The 20,828-nt window shown below is 49.2% G+C and overlaps 1 protein-coding gene across 4 annotated transcripts in view; it reads left to right on the forward strand.

Annotated features, from left to right (window-relative positions):
- The window catches only part of LOC149346357 (uncharacterized), a 207,717-nt gene that overhangs the window by 171,917 nt on the left and 14,972 nt on the right, over positions 1-20,828 (forward strand). For 3 of the 4 annotated variants that reach the window (XM_089586378.1, XM_089586380.1, XM_089586381.1), the window contains exons 1-3: positions 3,589-4,046; positions 4,459-4,500; positions 5,798-6,029. The exons of the other annotated variant lie outside the window; for it this stretch is intronic. In XM_089586378.1, coding sequence (XP_089442504.1) covers positions 3,929-4,046; positions 4,459-4,500; positions 5,798-6,029 — 392 coding nt within the window. In that variant the 5' untranslated portion in view covers positions 3,589-3,928. Of the gene's footprint in view, positions 1-3,588; positions 4,047-4,458; positions 4,501-5,797; positions 6,030-20,828 lie in introns of those variants that run through there. 4 annotated transcript variants of the gene reach the window in all.

A 20,828-nucleotide genomic window follows, 5' to 3' on the forward strand; every position in this document is an offset into this window, starting at 1 on the left:
TGTATCTACACCGGCCGCCTTCATCGCTGCATCTTGTTTAGCAGAAATGTCAACAGGCGGCGTGGCGACCTAATCGCGTCTAAAGCCCCGCAATGAGGCATGAGGGGCTTTAATCGCGTCTGCGAAGAGGGCTCTTCAAGAGTTAAAGAATGCCAACAGGCGCATAGTGAAACAAGGGGAGCAGATGGCGAGGGCCCACCGGAATGCAGAAATATATGTCGCCAGCTCAGCAATATTGGCGATTGTCTAAAGAATTGCAGTGTAATCTAATCGGCGCTCCTGTCCATTTTTGAACGAAAAAAAAAATGCGCGAACATGCTCACCGGACAAACAAGTACATAACACATGCGCTTTTCTTCGTCCTGCGTCGTTGTTCCCTGATTTTTTTTTTATCCTTCAAAGTAAACGTCCAATTAGCCCAACTTGCCATCCTACTGCAGAAACTGTCTACCCCATTCTATGATAGCATACGCGCGGCCATTCAGTCGTTAGTGCTCACGGCCAGTCAAAACGGTGACGTATACATGAAAACGAGGAGGAAATTTGGAGACTGATGTGAAGTCCTGGAACAATTCAACAAAATAGGAAATGCAGAACGAAAGTGTGCAGTGTTTTACATCTGCATTCGCTGCTTTGATGAAACAGGCGCATTGAAATTTTTGCTTTATGTTGATGCACTTCAAAGGCGCTTCAATGGCTCTCCTGCTGCTTTGGATGGAAATGCGGCAAGACTTGATGCACGGTCATGGGTCTTGAGAAAGTGGCTTGTTGTGGAACCCTTAAAGGCGCCACCATACGAGAGGCGCTTTTGGGCCTAATTGCTTTCCTTCTGTATGGCCTGACCAGTATCCCCCGCTCGTCGTTCGAGCCTCTCCCCTGGCGACGGAAGCTCGCTTTGTCTGCTCCAGGTTGGTTTGGAGGGACATGAAAAGGAAAGAACGAGAAGAAGCAGCGACTTCTGGTTAGGACTTGGAGATCTTTTTCCTTTCTATATTTTTTAATGTGATCGCATTAGAGGCGCCTTGTCGATAAAAGCCGGAGTCCATCTTTATTGTTAAAAAGCAGGTCTACCTTCCATGTTCGGCAGGTGGCAATGAGGTTACCCCAGATTAACACTTGAAGGAATCATATTCTTAGCGGTAAGAAACAGACACAACACCAAGACACACACACACACAGGACACCCGCTAGATTAACAAAGCACAGCTTCCGCCTGCACACAGTGACACTGCGCATCAGCTCGTTCGTCGAGCTCGGGAAGAGCAACCTTTGTTTGAAAGAGCACTGCCAGGGCAGTTGCGCACGTTAAACGGGCCCTTGGACGTTAATCAAGCATGCGGCGTTTATTCTTTGTGCGCAAAGTAAGAGACACTGTTATGCCTGAACGCCTAAACAGATCGCCGAAATCGCAATATTATTATTTTATTCTCTAGAAATGCTCGTTTCGAGACGGCGGTGTCGCAACGCAATCGGGATTTCCGCAGCAGAAATGAGGTGGCATCCAGATTAGGCGTTACCTTTCTGATTGTTTGGGCGTCCAGTTTAAACCGAACTCTTTTATGCTCGGAAACAGGTCAAAATATTATGTCTTGAGTGCTGTAAGCCTTTCGCATGCCGCAAAGACTTAAAAGCAGTGAAAACGAACGAAAACTAATAAGAATAACGCTAGGAGCGACACTTTCTATTTCGCTTCAAGCTTTATTTGAGGCAAGCGATGTTGTTCAAACCACTTCAAAAAGGCAGCGAAAAAAAAAGAAAAAAAAGGAAAAGCCAGCCGGCACACCTTGCCCATAGATGTGAAGAGAAAAGCCGGACAGGGGACAGAAGGTCAGATGTTCGCCTTCTATTCCTACCAACTAAACATCGGAGAGCTTCCTTTGTTCAGTTATTCACCCCTACCCTGTGTGCGGCGCTTACGCTATGGGACGACGCTGTCAAAATGATTGCCGATGGGCTGCCAAGCTTCTTTGACCTGTGTGCAAGGCACGGTTCTGATTCGTAGCGCCCACTCTCAGGAATGGGCACGTGAAATGGGCGAGTGAAACGCTTTCGTCTGATTCTTTTATTTTCAATTTTCCAGCTAGCGTACCTTTCCTTTACGTGCTTGGATTTCAAAAATTCTTTTTGCACTGCTCTCTGGAACGCACAATGACTAACATTTAATTAAAATAATCGGCACTGAGGAAACATCGCGGTCCCCTTTAGTGCTGCATCACTGCAGAATCGCTTTAGCGCTGCATCACTGCAGAGAAGGAATATACTTACGCCGGACGGATCTCTCATGCTACCACATTGAACTGTTAGGGCTAAGTTAAGCGTCGTTTAGTTTTCTTTCTTTCTTTAGTCTTGTTGTCGTGGTGATTGCAGCCTCTCCAGGCGTATATGCATCCATTACTAACGGGGATTCACTTTCAGTTTCTTGCTCTGAACTAGATACTGTGTTTTAAAAACACTGACGATCTGCATTAGTTTTGCCGACATCTTTCAGTACACGGTCTCTTGTGCCAATGTTTTCTTTTGAACTTGCCTTTCGTTAAAATCCTTGTATAAATTTTTAACCCCGTTCTTGTTTTCTGCACTGCATGGCTTGCTCCTTGTTCCTTGTGTTCTGAATTTCAAAAACCTGCTTTGAGTAATCAGATTCAGTTTGTTAAATCTGATACATGTAATGCCCACCTTCAATGGTCTCAACTAGAGACTGGGAGTATTCCAAAAAAATAAAAAAATATTGCAGGAGAATATTCGGCGGCCGTAGCTTGCCTGCGCTTTGGCAGTAGTAAGACCGGCATTACGTTGCCGCCGCGGTGGCTCAGTGGCTATGGTGCTCGGCTGCTGACCCGAAAGACGCGGGTTCGATCCCGGCCGCGGCGGCTGGAATTTCTTCGGAGGAGAAATTCTAGAGGCCCGTGTACTGTGCGATGTCAGTGCACGTTAAAGAACCCCAGGTGGTCGAAATTTCCGGAGCCCTTCACTACGGCGTCTCTCATAGCCTCAGTCGCTTTGGGACGTTAAACCCCATAAGCTAAACTAAACTAAGACCGGCATTACGGCCCGAGAAGAGGGCGAAGGGAGGGTTGCCATCCGGAGGCATTGCGCAAGATCGTGTTTACGTAAAGTGCGTACTTAAGACGGCACGCTATGGTTCATCCATGTTAGATTAGAGACTTCGCATTCTGCCTCTCCAGAGTTTATAAACATGGACCCTAGGAGTGGCGTTACACGCCTAGGCGTCGAAACACTAGAGACGAGACGCTTAGAAGAAGCAGAAAAATAAACGCTGTTTTATGTCCCGCACTTAAATCATTGCAGCTACCAGTGCGGTCGGTGCAAGATTATGAGCTGGCACTACTACCAAAGCTCATGAATAAGCGTGAGACAACCAACATAAGGAAGCTCTATGGCGTACAAAGCAGAGACCAATCTAAGAACAGAGGTAGCCTAAATGATATCAAGAGGAAACAAGGCCTAGGCAAAAATCGAATGTATGCGCTAAGAGAAAAGTAAAGCATTGTCATTACCAATACGGATAAAACAGTTGAAGCAGGGGAGGACGTCTACACAGATCTATACAGTGCCGAAAATGATCAGAACGCGAACGAGGCGTTATTGTGGAGGAAACGGGCATGGCGTTACTAACGAAAGAGGGACGACAGAAAGCTTTACACGCAAGATAGAAGAGAAAGGAGCAGATTAGGATCGGGAAACTGCATATCTGTTGAAGGGCGGTGTGTAGACAGCGCTAAAAACATTTGCCACCTTGAATACTCAATGCAAAGGCTGGAATGATCCCAGACTTGCCATTAGTGCAAAGATTGTTTTTATAGAGACTATTGTAGTCTTTCGTATGATGTATTTGACGTCAGTTCTGTGTCCGCAGTGACTATCAGCGCTTAGACGTAGGCAAGAATGTAGACGTTAATAGTGTTCCATGCCGTTTTTCCACAGAACCGAGGGCGGTGGCAGGTCCTATTGGCCCCGTCTGGCCATCATCAACTTCGTCCTCCTCCTTTTGGCAGTGGCCGTGTTCTTCGCGCTTTCTTATGAGGGTAAACCACCCTTATTTACTAGCCTTTAAAGAACATAACCAAAAAATCTGGTCTCAATTCCCTGATGAAAATGGTCTATAGACCTTCTATATACTTCTCATAGGCTGCATTGCCTTCTTACAGATAATTCCTTTCCTCTATACACAATGTGTAGACTCACTATAGAAAAAAGTCTACTAAAACTGTATGGCCAGAAATCTTTGTATATTCTTTGGACTACCTGTGGGATTTGTTTAAAATGTATATAGGCTTTATTGACAGAAGTCTGTGTGCAATCTATAGACTATATAAAGGTGCCTTTTGTAAGGGTTGGACCAGTGGTTAATGACATCCGAACTACCCTGCCTTCATAACTCTGAACATGATTACATTTAATGCGCTTTCTCTTTTTTTCTGTTCTTTTCCTCTCAAGGAGCAAAGAGCACTACTCTTAAACCTACACCACGTAAACCACGTGAGTTTTTTTACTTTACTTCCTGAAGGCAGCTATGCCAACTTATCTCATGCGTACAGAAGCAGCGTTTAGTGAGGTACTTTTCCAGACGTTGACCACAGTCGTGTGTGCCTTAAGTTTTCGTGGCCGGAGCTATTCCGATGTAATGGGGCGTTCCAGCTGTTCTTGCGGATAGTGCGGTTCCCTTGGTAACAGCGCATGCGCAACAGTGGCTTTGTGCATGAACCGCGAAATGCGCTTTTGCTAGCCTATAGTGCAGCTTTTGCTACAAAAAGTTGCCTTTGAGGCGAAAATAATTTGTCTATACCTCTATAGCCGCTCTCTGTAGGGAGGCTGCGGCTATAGCGTTTACATTAAATAAAGCGTCATTGCAAGCGGTGCTTTGGCCACTAGAGCGTCTGTTTCGTGTACATAGAGGCTTAACTTTCATTCGCAGCCGCTGTGAAGTATGGCCTAATGTAACATTATGGGCAAATTCAATAGGCCTTTATCAATAGGTTGCGCCCTTCTGAAGACAAAGACGCTGCTCCAGCTATAAACTCACCTTTTATGGGCAAGAAAAGGCAAAAAATAAAAACTGGTGTGGCCACTCACGGCCGTTTTCTCAATTTACACGGCGCTGCGTCGGAAGATAATTTCTGACAGCGATCGCTGAGGGTCAGCAGTACTCCCATTCACTTCCGTGCGGTGATCTCGGAGCCCTTTTAGGCATGGTTCTACGGAGTTTCGATCAAATGGCGAGAAAACTTCTGAACCCAATTTTCACAGCGGTAAATGTTTCTTTTGCTGCCGGAAAAATCTCATATATCCAGTAATCGCCACAAAATTGGTTTTAATTACACTCTAAAAAAAGGAATACGCCAAAATGGGTGTGAAAAGGGAGCAAGCTGTGCTTTACCGCACTCGCTTTTATAAAAAGGACAGCGCTAAAGGACAGTTTAATCCCCTTTTACATGTCAGTGCACGTCAAAGAACCCCAGGCGGTCGAAATTTCCGGAGCCCTCCACTACGGCGTCCCTCATAGCCTGAGTAGCTTCGGTACGGTTAACCCCATAAACCAACCAAAAGTTGTAGGCCGCCGCGGTGGCTGAATATTTACGTTGCTCGGTTGCGAAATGCTAGAGTCCTACAGACATTGAGATGTCGTGTAAGTTAAAGAATTCCAGGTGGTCGTAATCATCCGGAGCCTTCCACTACGGCCTAACTCATAGTCCGAGTTGCTTTGGGACGTTAAACTGTCTGAAATCAGTCTAGTACTCCTTAGATAGTCTTAATGGTAATTTCTTTTGCTACGCAGGCAAACGTGTCCGACAGCGGCCCGGTACCCTCATCTGCACAATAGGCGACCACTTTAACGCCAGCGCTTTAGGGCCACTGCCTGACGGGCTGTGCACTGTTATATTCTTCGACTCTCTCTACAAGCCAGGTGGCAGCACACTCAAAGCGCCTTTCAAAGGGGAATTTCAACACTTTCTTGGTCTGGCTGCCGAAGGCAACATCACTAAATATGGCATCGGCGTCGACTACGCGTGAGTTGCTTGTGAGGGGCTCTGCCCTGCTGGCCTTTCATAAGCGCATAATGAAGAATTTGTGAATGTCAGGATGTATCCAGATGAAGAACGTTGCGTCTTTGTTGCAGCACGAATTCGCTACCCTCTCAGCGAGATAGGATAGGATAGGATAGGATAACTTTATTTGGCTCTAGCACAAGTGTTTTTTTTTTTTTATGTGGTCAGATGAGTCCATCCGCAACGGTCGGTTGCCCCTATTCCAGGGCTCCGCTGGATGCTGCCGTCAGCTGAGCTCGCCGTATCAAACCGATCTGGTCATCGCGGCAGTCGCTGGAGAGCAGACCCTCCCATTGCTCCACACTTGGGTTTTGTATAACTGGGACGATGTCGACTTTTTGACATGCCCATGTGACGTGATACAGTGTAGGTTTTTCATGGCACCACGGGCAGTTGTGTGCGTAAAGTGTGGGGTGAATTTTACTTAGTGTGTTTAGATTTGGATATGACCCCGTTTGAAGTTGTCTCCATGTGACAGCCTCTTCTTTGTTTAAAGATTTGGCGGTGGTGGGTACCGCATCCTACTGCCTTTGTAGTTGTTGAGTATGGCCGAGTATTCCTGAGGTACTGGCAGGTATTCCTCAAGGTCGTTGACGTTGGATGCTCGGTAGTTAGTATATCCTCGAGCTATCCTGTCTGCCTCTTGGTTTCCTGCCACCCCCGTGTGCCCCGGTACCCAGATGATCTTATGTTTGATCGGCTTGTGTGGTTTTGCATGTGTTTGTTGCGTCTTGCAGTCTACAGAGCGGAGTATGCGGAGCGCTCTGTGACCGACTCTGCCGCAAAGATAGTTGCGGCAGGCTGCTTGTGAATCAATAAGAATTGTCAGTGACCGCCCAGTCCGATAGCCCTCCGCTGCCGCTAGAGCGACGGCCGCTTCTTCAGCCTCAGCTATCGTGCAGTCTTGCAGGGAGGCGCTGGTAATCTCGTGTAATTCCGAGTTGACTACAGTTGCCACTGCGTTGTTGGTGCCTTGTCCCCTAGTCATGGCATATGTGGCAGCGTCGACATACACTGTTGTATCCTGGGATGCGTGTGTTTTCTGTAAGCGGTCGGCCCTTGCCTCTCTTCGGTCTTTGTGGAGGTTCGGGTCCATGTTTCTTGGTATTGGTGCCACCCTGAGCGTGCTGCGGTACTCATCGGGGATCGTTTTAGTTCTCAATATTTCTCGAGTTTGTTCGGTGTAGCCCAGTTTCTTTAAAATAACTCTGCCTGTGGGGGTCTGCTGTAGTCTGCGCATTTGGGCAACATGCTGCGCTTCCCGTAATTCCTCGAACGTGTTGTGCAGTCCCAAGGCTAAGAGCTTTTCAGTTGAAGTGTTATGGGGTAGTCGAAGCGCGGTTTTATACGCTTTGCGTAAAATCGCGTCCGCCTGTTGTATTTCACTTTTGATATGATTGTAGTACGGGAGACTGTATGTCGCCCGGCTGACCACTAGGCTCCTGACCAGCTTGAGTGTCTTCTTCTCGCATGCCATGACGTCTGTGTGAGATGCGCGTAATCATGCGGGCCACTTGGAGTGTAGATGCCTTTAATAGCGCAAGGGTGTGAGTACAGCGTTGATTTGACTGTATCCACATCCCTAGTACCCGTATGAGTGTCTTCTCTGGTATTGGTTCTCCTTCGAGGTAAACTTGTAGTCGAAGTTCTTTACTGGTAGGGACTGTTCAGTTCCTTTTTCCTCTCCAAACCCGTAAGAGCTCAGATTTTTCGGTCGAGCATGCTAGCCCTCTTGCTTTGACATAGTTTTCAACGCAGGTGGCCGCTTCTTGTAGCCTATCCTCTTTCTCGCCGAGTGAGCCAGTGTTAGTCCATATTGTGATGTCGTCGGCATAAATGGCATGGTGGATGTCGTCAATTTCTTTTAGTTGCTTCGCCAGTCCGATCATGGCCACGTTGAACAGCGTGGGTGAAATGACCGACCCTTGAGGTGTTCCCTTGTTAGGCGTTCGAAACTTCTCGGACCGAAGTTCTCCTATACCGATGGTTGCAGTTCTGTTGGATAGAAATGCTTTGACGAAGCTGTGAATCCTGCGCCCGCAGTTCAGGTTGTCCAGGCCTGTAAGGATTGCTTCGTGGCTCACATTGTCAAAAGCCCCTTTGATGTCTAGGGCCATTATCACGTTTTCTCCGTCCCGAGGAACGTTCCGAAGTACACCTTCATATAATTGGAGGTGTACGTCTTGAGCTGATAATTTTGCTCTAAAGCCGAACATGCTGTGAGGGATCAGTTCGTTGTCTTCCATGTAGTTTTGAAGTCTCTGCGTTACCACTCGCTCGTATAGTTTTCCCAGGCATGACGTAAGCGAGATCGGCCTGAGGTTTTCTATCTGCAGTTTCTTGCCTGGCTTGGGTATCATCACCACTTCAGCATGTTTCCACTCCTCGGGGACAGTTTCAGCTTCCCAATGTTTGTTGAGGAAGTCTGTCAGTTCAGCGACCAGCGTATCGCTGAGGTTGCGGATGAGTGCGTTGTTTATTTTATCCGCTCCCGCGGCCGTATTTCTGGTTGTGTTTCGCATGGCCGCGTAGACCTCTTCTCGTGTGATGGGTCTATCCAGATTAGCGTTATCGTCACCCCGGTACTGCCCCAGTATAGGTCGGCGGGTTCGTGCTGCCAAAGCATTTGGCGCGCAATCTGTCGAGGAGTTCCGAGTCAGTGCCCTCGAACTGGTGAATGAACCGGTATATGGATTTATTGTTTTCAGCTTTTGTCTTAGTTGGATCGAGGAGCGCTCTAAGGATACGCCAAGTCCGTGTCGTGCTTAGCGTCCCACTAAGAGAATCGCTGAATTGTTGCCAATTTTGTTTTGCCAGCTGTGTGGCGTATTCCTCTGCTTTCGCTGTAATTTCGGCGATTTTAAGCTTGAGTTTACTGTTATGTTTTTGTTTTTTTCCATCTCCTGGTGAGACTGCGCCTAGCATCCCAAAGCTTGAGCAGCCGACCGTCCACCTCGGGTGTTTCCGCTGTTCGGTTTATGGTTTTGGTGTACTTGTCTTGCGTATCCCTTAGCATGCTTCCCCATTCCTCTAACGACTGTATGCCATTCTCGCCCTACTGAAAAATCCAGTATGAATTTTAAACCGGAACCGCATACCGGGTTATTGTACAGGATTTGCGATACCGGATTACCGGAATATCCTGTATAAAACAGGACAGTCCTGTATAATACAGGACTCTCCTGTTTTGTACAGGATACTCCGGTAATCCGGTATCGCAAATCCTGTACAATAACCCGGTATGCGGTTTCGGTTTAAAATTCAGACCGGCATACAGGACAGTCCTGTATTCTACAGGCTAGGCCCGTATTATGCAGGAGGGCCCTGTATCACAGAAAAGAGGCAGGAATAAAATGCTTCAAATATATCCCACTTGGACTAAATCTGCCCAAAAACTGGAGCCATAAGTGTACATGCCAAATGCTGCAATATACAGAGCCTCAGAAGTGGTAATCTGCGATTATCAGCGACTCGTATTGCAGTCGATGTGCAATTGTGTTATTTGCTTATAGCTTTTACCAAGTATTGGTAGCTTGGTGAGTATTATAATGCATCAAAAACTCCAAAAGATGTTTATTTTTTTCGCATGTCTTGAACCAGCTCACTGAGGTAATCATTTAACTCTTCGCGACGATCTACCGGCGCTGGGGTCTCTACAGGGTGCTGGCCAATGAAGTAGTCAAAAGCACCTGCAGAAAACAAAATATAATTGGTAGTACATAATGCCCCCAGCTTATCATTTAATTGGGCACCGACACACAACATAATGCATTGAGCACTGTGACATGCAACTTACGGCCAATGGCTTGTAGCTTTTCAGGGGTCATTGGCTTTCTGCCCACTGTGGAGGCTTCTGACTTCAGGTTGCGATGGCAAGCTTGCCCTGTAACGCTCCTTTCCAGGAGTTGTGGAGTCGTCCAAAGGCTGCGTCCTTGCAGAAACGCGAATCTTTGGGTGCCGCCACAACTGCTGCCCACTTTGCCGAAGCAATAAAAATTCAATTCCCGAGGTGGACCTGTATGCAATAATTACAAATGCATACCCCAGTAGCACAAACCATGCTCTGAATTGCGGGCCCTCGTGGGCCCAGACAAGCCACAGACAAGCCAGGCGTCTCAAGACGCCAGGCCCTGAGCATTGGCAATGCTCAGTATCGTGAATGCACCTCACACCTTCCATATTTGAATCAATAATGTATTGCAAATCTGCGTCGTAACATTGTTGGTGTGTAAACAGGTTGCTCGGACGATTCCGGTGCTTGCGTGGTCATCCTCCATTATTTACGGCACATACCGCAGCATCGATGCGATGCGTGATGTTTTTTCAAGGTCTTGAGCCGCTCCCCCTCAGGACGCTTATCGCTGATTGCTCTCGCACGTATACACGATATGCCTCTGTAAAGAAAGAATACAAACCATAAAACTAATTTTAGTCGTGTTATCATGAAGGACAAGCAATTTCGGTATGTAACTAAAAGAAAATTTTGAGCTATTTCGTCCCTCTACGCTGTGCAATCCACAAATTGCTAGTTGAAAAGACACTGGACAGTTAGAACGTTTCTGTTGACGCCGAGCATATAACCGAGACGGAGGCAGTACTTAAAAAACAGGGTGATTTGAAATGCGTACTTACGTCCTAGCAGCACGACGTCGCCGTCATAAAATCCGCCTTCACCGCCGTGGCCTCCACCGGTCAAATGTCTGTAAATGTCACGGTTCACCGCTCACGTCTTTCGGTGCGAAGTCATTCAACACTGAAAGAAGGACGATAGGGTTCCACCATATTTGCACTGGACGTACGCATGGAAGGCGATGTCATCTTCGATCGTGGATTGATCAAGCAACACGATGAAAGGCACCAAAAACTGTATAACACAAATTCAACAAGGACTAGCGAGTGCCAGCGTCTTTTCGCAGCTACCTTCATCCATTGACACTAAACCCAACCGCAGGAAAGAAAAACCTGTTCCAAACAAACGCGACCGGACACAGTGAACAACAAGTAGAATCGGAGCCCCCTCTCCACTTCATGGAGCGTCGCGGGGAGTGTGGTAGGGAGGGCGGCTTAAAATGTTCGGTAGTGGGCTGTAGAGTGAGTGCCTCCTCGCCATTTCGGGGAAGGGGGCTGGGAGGGACAGGTCAGACACAAAGGAGGCCTCAGGGAAGGAACAAAGGCAGACAGAAAAAAAACAGGGTTGAGCAGGTTCTTTTTTTTTGAGAGTGGACCCAGGAAAAGCAGGGAAGGCGGTGGTGAGAGGAAAGAAAAAAACTTGAAAAAAAAAGTGCGCAAAGACAGGTTACTCGTGTGACGTTTCTACGGGAGTTTGTTTTTATTTTGTTCTCTCTAGCACTGTACCTTTTCACTAGCTAACCTTTTCTTGTTCGTCGATAGAAATGTTCTCGGCGATTTGTGATTAGTATCTCTTCCTGATAGAGTGAAGGGTGGGGCCGCTCGCGATGGCGCTTGGACAAGTTGAGTTATCAATGGGCAATCACTTGACGAAGAAGAAGTGCAAAGAATTCCTGCACGAAAACCAAGAATTTTCTTCCTTCATCGATGCGTCGCTACAGACTGCCGCTAGCGAACAGCTGCTGCAATGAACGCGACAGTAACAAACCTTTTGGAGCCTCTGGCGCAGTCACCGGAGGCTCGCCATGTTTATCAGCCAGTCGTGAAGTTCTGCACTGTGAAATCCAGAGTAATCTGCGCAGGACTTAGGAAGGCTGCTTGCGGATGTATACTAGCCGTTTGCCCGCACACAGCCGCCCTGGCTTTGTCAGGGTGCTGCACGGGAAGCCAATATGGCGGTTGCCCGCAAAACCCCTTCATGCAGCCCCCGCCTTTCATGCACAAACTGCATGTTTTGCCACTGAGAAGCTCACGCTTAGCCCTTTTCTTTTCCTAGCCCTTTCAACAAAACCGTGTATGTGTTGATTATCGCACTTATGCGCACGCTGACCCCCCCCCCCCCCCTTTCCCCTAAAAAACATCTGCTGGCGTACAACAGTCAATCTGCAGACCAAGCACCAAAACCGCAGCACATATCGCTCTGAATACAGGCTGTTATGTCCGGTTTGAGCTCCGTACCGGACTGGTCTGTCCGGTTTGAGCTTCGAACCGGGAATGGACTGTCCGGTATGAGCTCCGTACCGGAGCGGTCTGTCCGGTTTGGGATCGATACCGGACCGGTATGAACCGGTATAGCCATCAAACCGGACGGGTCTCGCCGGTATGAGAGTGATACCGGACCGGTATGAAACCGATATGTTCCGGTAAAATCCGGTTTGCCGCGATACCGGATCGGTAAGGTTGCTGTCGCATGCTTCGCGGAACGCATTCCAGTCCGTTATTTTTGCCGCGCCCAACTGGCGTCTCAGCCTGTCTGAGGTTACTTGCGTCTTAAGGATGTAGTGGTCGCTGCCTAAACTTTCCAGTAGGTTCTCCTATTGTGTTTGTCCGAGTTTTCTTACGAATGTGAGGTCGGGGCAGGTGTCGATGCTGACGCTATTTCCAATTCTGGTAGAAGTTGCTGGGTCCGTGAGTAGGTTGGAGTTGAAGTTATCTGCAACCTCGGCTAGCGTTTTGCCTTTAATGGTGGCCTTTTGGTACCCCCAGCTCTTGTCCATGGCATTGAAATCCCCCAAGATGATTAGCGTGTTGTTTTTCGCTAGTCTGTGGACACCGTGAAAAAGTTCAAAAAATTTTGCTTTTCTTTGCTTCGGGGGGCTGTACCCGTTGACGATGAATACACTTCCCCCTTTCCTTTTCTTTTTCGGTACGATCTCTACAATCACATGCTCAATGTCAGTGTCGGGTATGCTGTCGTGATTGATGGCTATGACTGCGTTGCTCACTAAGATGGCTGTCTTTCCCGTCATGTGGCTGTCGTAGCATGTGTATCCCGTGAGAGTGGGTGTCGCGCCCGTTTCTTGAAGTGCGATAACGTCAGGTGGTGTTAGCTGCGTCTGAATGAATTGTTTGATGAGGCCTTGTTTCTTGCAATAGCCTCTGCTGTTCCATTGCCACATGTCTAAGATGTCTTGTTTGCTGTGGTTCGTGTTAGCCATGATTTAGGTTCTTGAGCTTGTGCAATTGCCCGTTCCCTGGGATGTAGATGGATTGGCGAGAGCTGCTAACGCAGGGCGGTTGTAGGCCTTTTCGTTAATGTTCTCTGTGTGTTTTTGTTTGCGGAAGGCACTCCGTAGCTCTGCTAGTTGTCCTTGTACCTGATGCATGGTCTGTTACATCATTTGTTGCATCATTTGCATCATCTGTTGTATTTCCGCTTTGAAGTTTGAGCGTTCCTCATCGCTCATCTGCAGCGAGGAGTTCGTTTGTGTAGCGTTCGACAGCGGGTGGCAGTTGGATTTTAGGTCCTGAACTATCTTTGTGAGTTCCGCAATTTGGCGTTCCAACTCATTCTGTTTAACGCGAGCAAGTTCTAGTTCGCGCTGAAGTGCTGCTTTCTCTGCGTCTCCATGTTCAAGGTCACGGTTGTTTGCGTTGTTTGTATTGGTGTTGAGTTTGTTACCAGTCCCACCCGAATGTGGAGCAAACCCGGGAGCATCGGCTCTCCAGCTCACCTTGTTGCTGCTTTTCTGGGCGGACCCGGTGTCTTCGTTCTTCCGGTTCTGGTTCTCCGGCATTCGTCCCCGCAGGGGGTGGCAGGGGGGGAAACGAATGGGACCGCGAGCGATGCCGTGATGAGCGGGATCCCGAGCGGCTCCGTGATGTCTCTCCCTCCGAGCTGAACCACCGCGGCCGTCTGCTGCGGTCACCGCGGCTGCGGCGTCTGCTGTCGCGTCCGCCGCTTTTGCTGGCGTTTTCACCTGTAGCGTTGCTGAGGGCGGTCTTGGTTTGCTGCCTTCTGACTTTCTTGAGTCGTTCGCGGCAGTCCTTCGACCCGGTAGGGTGGGCCTCACCACAAATCACGCACTTTGGAGTGCAGGAATGTCCAGTCGGCGGGTTTTGCGTTCCGCACTGGCTACACGCGCGCACATTAGGTGTGGGGCACACGTCGGAGCGGTGGCCTTGCTGGAAACACACATAACACACTTGTCTCGTGGGGCGGTACGGGTAGCATGCCGTCTCGCCCCCGTAGTAGATAACATATTTTGGGACAATGGGACCGTCAAAGGTGATGACGGCCGTCTTGGGTTTTCCTAACATCCGGGCGCTGAGTATGGTGACTCCTTGGGTGCGCACTCGTAAATGGGCCTTGAGTTCTTCCGGTGTCGTCCCGGGATCAATTCCATGTATCACGCCACGTTGGACATCGTCCGGCGCGGCCACGTAGGTGTTCATCTCAAATGCGCGTCCCGCAAAGGTGAGGCTGGTAATGCGTCTCACGAGTTGGGCAGCTGATTCATGTGGGGTGCTTACGATAATGATGTTAGATCCTGGATGAAATCTTCGTCTTTGCATTGTTGGTTGCACGCTGCGACTACCTGGTGGGTGTGAAGCTGTCGGACAGCAAGTCCTTTCTTCGGTCGAATGATAATTTTGAAATCGTTCTTAGGGAGCGGAGGCAGCCTGCGCCTTGGCTAGTGTCCTGTTCCTTGTCCGTTGGCGTTTCTGCCGGCGGCGGCTGGCCCTCCGTCGGTCGCGGTGAGTTGAGTTGAGTTGTCTTCGCCGGGGTTGTTGTGGGTGGTCGAATTGTTCCCCGCAGCAATCCGTCTGCTTTTCCTCTGGAGTTTCTTCTGGCGTTTGGACAATGTCAATTCCCAGCTGGCGTCGTTGTTGTAAGGGTTGGGCGGCTCCTGCGTGGCGGACGCCACGTCAGCGTTGCTCACCGGGCTCTCGGAGTCAGTGGTGTTGAGGTCGTCCTCATCCATCTCCTGGGCGTCCGGCAAGTTTTGGGGCAATCCTTCCATGGTGTGATCGAATGTGTAGTTCGCAGAGCGGGGTCGATTTCAGGCCGCACCACCGCTGCCTTGTCAGGCCTAGAGCGGCCCATGTATTCCCGTAGTCGAAGATGTCCTGCCGGTAGGCTCGGCGAGACGCCGTCCGAATCGCAGAGTCCAAGTCCGATGAGGAGCTAAAATTTGGTCCTACCGTTCGGAACCTGGTGTCCAGGTGGGGCAGCTTGTGAGTTCTTTCAGCTCCAAATAAAATGTGGTGGCGCTGTGGATTGGTACGGTTCGGAATGGTCAAAAACTGCGTAGGCGATGCGACACACGTCCGCACCTCTCGGCAGCCATGACGGGCCTGTCAGCGAGAGTAGTGGTCTGAATGAGCGATGCAGGACATTACAGAATCTACAATAGATTGCGCTGACCACACTCTCAGTTGGCTTCGGAGGAGTCGTGTGCAGGCTTTTTCAAAAGTGAAGTCCCCGGAGAAGTTTCCTTCAAAGCGTTGTTTTGGGGCTGTTTTGGCATCCGTGGAAGTTCCAGTTTTGGAGGGGTACAGACGACAGTTCTTCCCTCCTTCAAGAGATAGGGAACACTGGTGACGTATAGCGAGCCCCATAGCCTGACTCAGAGGCAAAACATTTGAGTTCTATGTTTTTGAGAAACGCTGTAAGTTCCCATGGCAGTGTTTTCCGGGTTTCCTTCTCTTCCCTTAGCGGCCCATAGGCTGCCTTGACTGGGTTTCCTCCGGCATTATAAGTCAGATATTGTCTATCACTTTTGTGTCCATGCTCCGGCGTGAGATCTGCGTGCTCCTGCCAAGACTTTTTAAAGTTTACCTGGCACAAATTCAGCGAGAACACTCCACTTCAGAGGTACCTAAGCCAAGAAGAAAGGAGGAAAGCAACCGCAGCGGTTACTTAGCAGCTGACAAAGTTTTTTCTACACAGTCTATAGACTGTCTATAATCCTCTGTCTATATAGGCAATATAAACCCTATAGACCGTCTATAGACAATCTATAGATTTATGACCATACACTTTTAGTAGAGTTTTGTCTATAGACAGTACATACACTATGAATAGACAAAAATAAATATCCATAGGAAGGCAATAGAGCCTATAAGAAGTCTGTAGGCTGTCTATAGACCATTTTTATAGGGGGCGAATTGGCAGCTCAGCCTGCCTCGGTTGCTTTGTAGTTATACCGTTTCCCGGACACTGCGGCTGTATTTCGATAACGCCGAAATTTCAAAACGTCCGTGCGTTGCGTATTAACAGTGCAAGTTAAGAAACCCTGGGTAGCTGATATTAATATCGTGCACTGCGCTACGGTGAAGCCAAGACCATTTGCAGGTGAGAGATGTTAAACGCCACAAACTACCAAACAAGGCAAGGTTTTGAACGAACTTATTGCGGTTAACACGTCTCAACCATCTTAACAGTGCTGATTGGAAGTGGATAAAAGCCAGAAGGCGATTTTATTTCAATCCGGAACTTTGCCGGGGGAGGGGGGGGGGGGGTACAGGCGGTCCGTCCCAGGGCTGAACCTCGGACCTGATTGGTGTTCTTTGTCGCCTAACGCTATTTAATAGTATTTTGGGGGACTGCGACTGTAACCCGATGCTTGCATGAGAAGTTTTTCTCACGTGCCGACAGATGGAGAAAACCTATAGAGAATCATAACTATCATCATAATTTATTTTCTCTTAAAGGCCTTTAGGTTAGGGCATTAGATAAGGCGGGGAGCAGCCGAGACATAATACATCGGTCGATAATAACAAGCTGAAATACAAGGCAACAGGTTCATGTTATAACTGTTCTGCAAGACAAAACGTCAACACACAAGACAAAACGGCTCAAGGTCAACGTGGGGAAGCGCGCGCGCACACGCGCACGCACGCACACACACGCACACGCACGCACACGCGCACACACGCGCACACACGCACACACACAGAGAAACGCGGAAAAATAACTCGGTGCTTGAAATGCGCTGTTAATAACTTCCTTAATTTATTTCCTTCTCTTGCAGTGACAATCGAATCGGGTAGTTCATTCCATAATGCAATGATGCCAGGTAGGAAAGATTTATAGAACGAGTTTGTGGAGCCGTGTATGCTTGTAAACTACGAGTTAAAAAGTCGGCGTGAAGTTCAAAGCGGCGGCGAGCCTGTGTCTAGCGGTCCTGCAATCTTTCAAGGGCGGCTTCGGCTTCACGGTGTTGGGTCTGCCACCAATTGTTGGCGCTGATGGGTCGGTTTGGAGTCGTTGCTAGCTCGCTGCTGCTAGTTGCTCGCTTGACGGAACCGTGGTCAAGCTTCCGACACCCGTTCCCACCACCACCAGGACAGGAGTGCCGCCAAGGCAAAGAGTTAAGTGATGGGAGGAAGATTACAAGAGGGTTTATTTACATCGTTTTACATCATGGTTAGAAGTGAGACTCTAGTGAGTTCTGAGAGGCTTGAAGAGAGCTCAAAATGAGGCGAAGTGAGCTGATCTGCCGCATTCGTTCTCGACATTTATAGCCTTCTCGTTCCCCAAAGTCCCTAGGTTGAGGACGCCCACGCCGGGGTGGGAGGGGCCCAGATCACAAACAACACAAACTTGTGCGCACAAACACACCACTACACTTAGGGCCACGCCCACGTCACATGTGGAGTCTGAGGGAAAGAAGGTTGTCGAGGTAGCGTTGACTGCGGTAGGTGATGGCCTCCGGCCAGTCGAAGGTTTCTGCGGGTCACCGACATCTGCTGATAATCAAAGACACCCGCCGCTCGAGGCCGGAACAAAGAGGTCACGAAAAGGCCAGAAAGTGGTTCCTTGTCCCTTGTCGAACGATGCCCGCCAGCTCGTCGCGGTGCTTGGCTCGCCTAAGAGCCACAGCAAACGAAGCCCTTTGTTCCCCCGGCACGCTCACAGCAATTGGGGAAGATAACGTCGGTCTCCCCGCGGCGGCGGCGGCGGCGACACTTGAAGAGACTTCGGAAAGGCGGTCTGTTTTTGCTAAAACTTCAATCCCTTCTTTATGGTTCTGTACTCCGACCAGGGAGGGCTCGGTAAATGGAATCAGCTGTCACCTGGGTCCCCTGTGTGGTCCATGACGGCAGGCTTGGGGCAATGGTCGCCGAGTAAAAAGCAGGTACTCTCAGCCACCCAGGAGACATATGTGTGCTGGCTGCTTCCGCCGCTGCTTAGCCTTCGCCGTACCTTGCTTAACGACGATCCACGTCTGATAGTAATTCTTTCCAGGCCCGTGTACTACGATCTTTACAGCTCCTCCGCGGCCCGGAAAATCTCGAATGGCCAGCGTTCCCCACCGCTGGGCAGGAAGAGATGGGCTCGCGTCCACGTTGATATCTTGGCTTGCAACATCAACTCCCAAGGCAACCCAAAACACCAAACCACCAACAAAGGAAAGCACAGATGGGACGTTCCAAACAACAAAGCACCGCTCCACGCGCAAGCGCTTGGAATTCACTCAAGACCCACCAGGCTTCCTTTTAATTCCAAACAAAATCCTGCTCCAGAATACTGACCCCTCAATTTTGCCCGAATTTAGGGTCAAAGCGAGCGTCCGCGTCACATCTGAGGTCGCCAAGGACAGACTGCCACGTTGTACGACAAGCGGTGGTGTGTCAAAGCCTACAAATTTTGAATAGAAACTGCATTCCTTATCAATCAAGCTCTGATCCCCAATACCACCCGAATATCGAAAGTCTGCTTAAAATTTGGCCCACGCTCAGTTTAATCCTCTGGCTCTTCTCAAAGAACCTTGATCGCTCGAGACTGAGAATCAACTGCTCCAGTTAAACTCACAAAGATGCGACTGCTCATCAGAATCCGTACTCATTCCAGTACTGACGCAAAACTTCTCTTAAACTCATTGTGTCAGGCACCATAACCTATACACAAAGCTGCCACAGCTGTTCTCTACAAAATTCTGCAGCCACTTCAGTTGGTCAATCTCCGAATACCACAATCGGCTGATTAACCACTCGCCAGTAAACAAGAGTACACAGATATGCACAGCCATGCGCACTTTCTTGGCCTTTGCAAGGCATTAGCTACACTGCCGTTAATGTAGCAACAAGACCTTGGTATCTCAACCAAGTCTGACATGTCTGAGTCTACTATCGATACAAAAGAAACCTGTGCCAACCTTCAAACACAGCAATACTTAAATGCTCTGAACGGTTCCAACTATCCAAACAGCACATGGTCTACTCAGGAATCTTCGCTACACTCCTTTAAGTGCCCTTATTTCTCGGTAGCACGGCAAACTGCCACTAATTTCTAATTCAGACTTTAATCTTTCTCAATTTTAAGAGAAAACACAGTAACGTCCGATCACTCTAAATCTTTAGCTCAAAACAAAGTAGCCCTTCCCTTTTTGATTTCGCACACACAAAAAAAGGAACAAAAAAAAAACGCTACTTCGAATGGCTACGCGGGGGTGAAAGCTGGCTCACCTCCGCCGCGTTGAAGTGATTAGCCCTTCATACGCGCCCGCTGGGGTCGCGCTTTGACTGATGACACTGCGGTCATTTCGCTACAAAAGGTCACTGAAAAAAGCCATCTTCGACTCCCTCTGTCGTCTCCGCGCCCCCTCGACACGCTCAAAAAGCCTTGGTAGCGCATGCAAAGTCGAGAACCGGCTCTTGGCGACGCACAGCGACCAGCGCGAGAAGCTGTTCTTTGTTCTCGCCCCCAGCACTGAGCTCGGCTACCCTTTCGCCCTGCGCGCTTCCCGGAATCCAGTGCCGAAAGTGAAGGACGCATCCTTCTTTTCAATTGCGCGCGGTGAACATGCCTGCGTGCGGGGTCTCTGTTTCTCAATCCTTGTGCTCGCATGCGCTGACGGTCGCGCAACCTAGCGCCTTCCGGTCTCTCGGGCCGCTTTGCCTTTTCCCTTTCCGCCTTCCTGTCAGGTATGGGTTGTCTGGGTTTTCCCGCATGCCGATGCCCTTTGAAAAACCCCCCTCCTGCTCTGCTTGGAAGATGTGGTCTTCCCTTTCTGTTTCTGCAGTCAGGTTTAGAACGATACACGCGTGCCGCCTGACCGGTAACTTTAAGCGCAAACTTACGAGCTCCAATGCGGGAAGGTTTTCCTTTCCCTTCTGCCGCATTTCCTTCTGTGCTAACACTAGCACCTGTCCGCGCACGTGAATTTAGGGCCTGAAGTTTCATCCGTTTCCTTTTTGGCCTCGCCCTTTTTCTTTTTCGCTTAGAACTTTCCACGTGCGTCGCCTGAACAAAGTCTGTCTCCTCCAGCTTTTGACATGACTTGCCTAATCCTTCATTAGGCACAAATTTGACCTCTTTGCCTTCGCAACAGATGGTCATCTCTACAGAGCTGACAGGCGGACCTTCAGCTGCCCCGGAAATGAGCAGTTCGCTCCCTTGAAGGTAGTCCTCTGCAGCTGGCTTATCGCTCTCAGTGCTTTCCTCCGAAACGCACTGCTCTTTTCGAATCGGGCTCTCGTCCTTTGTCTCAGCATGGCGTTCAATACTGCGTTCTAACCCAACAGCAGCTTCACACTCTTGATACGCCATCTCCGCCGAGGTAGCCACAACCCTGACTTGGTCACTCACGCTCTTAGTGGTTTCCTCTGAAACGCACTGCTCATCTAGAATCGGGCTCTCGTCCTTTTTCTCAGCATGACGTTCAATACTGCGTTTTAACCCAACAGCAGCTCCACACTCTTTATTCGCCAGCTTCGCCGAGGTAGCCACAACATTGGCTTGTTCACTGACGCCGCAGTGACGCTTTAACTCACAGTTGCCACGATTCTCCATCACTAAAGGGCTTCCCTTTGTTTCCTTTTCGAAACGTCTACCTTTGGGGAAGTTATCCCTTTCACACCCGCGCCGGTTAGTCGCCTGTACAGGCCCCTTTCTAGCGTCCT

This window comes from Amblyomma mixtum, chromosome 4 (genome assembly GCF_055824585.1).
Source record: "Amblyomma mixtum isolate Tamu chromosome 4, ASM5582458v1, whole genome shotgun sequence".
Taxonomy (NCBI): Eukaryota; Metazoa; Arthropoda; class Arachnida; order Ixodida; family Ixodidae; genus Amblyomma; species Amblyomma mixtum.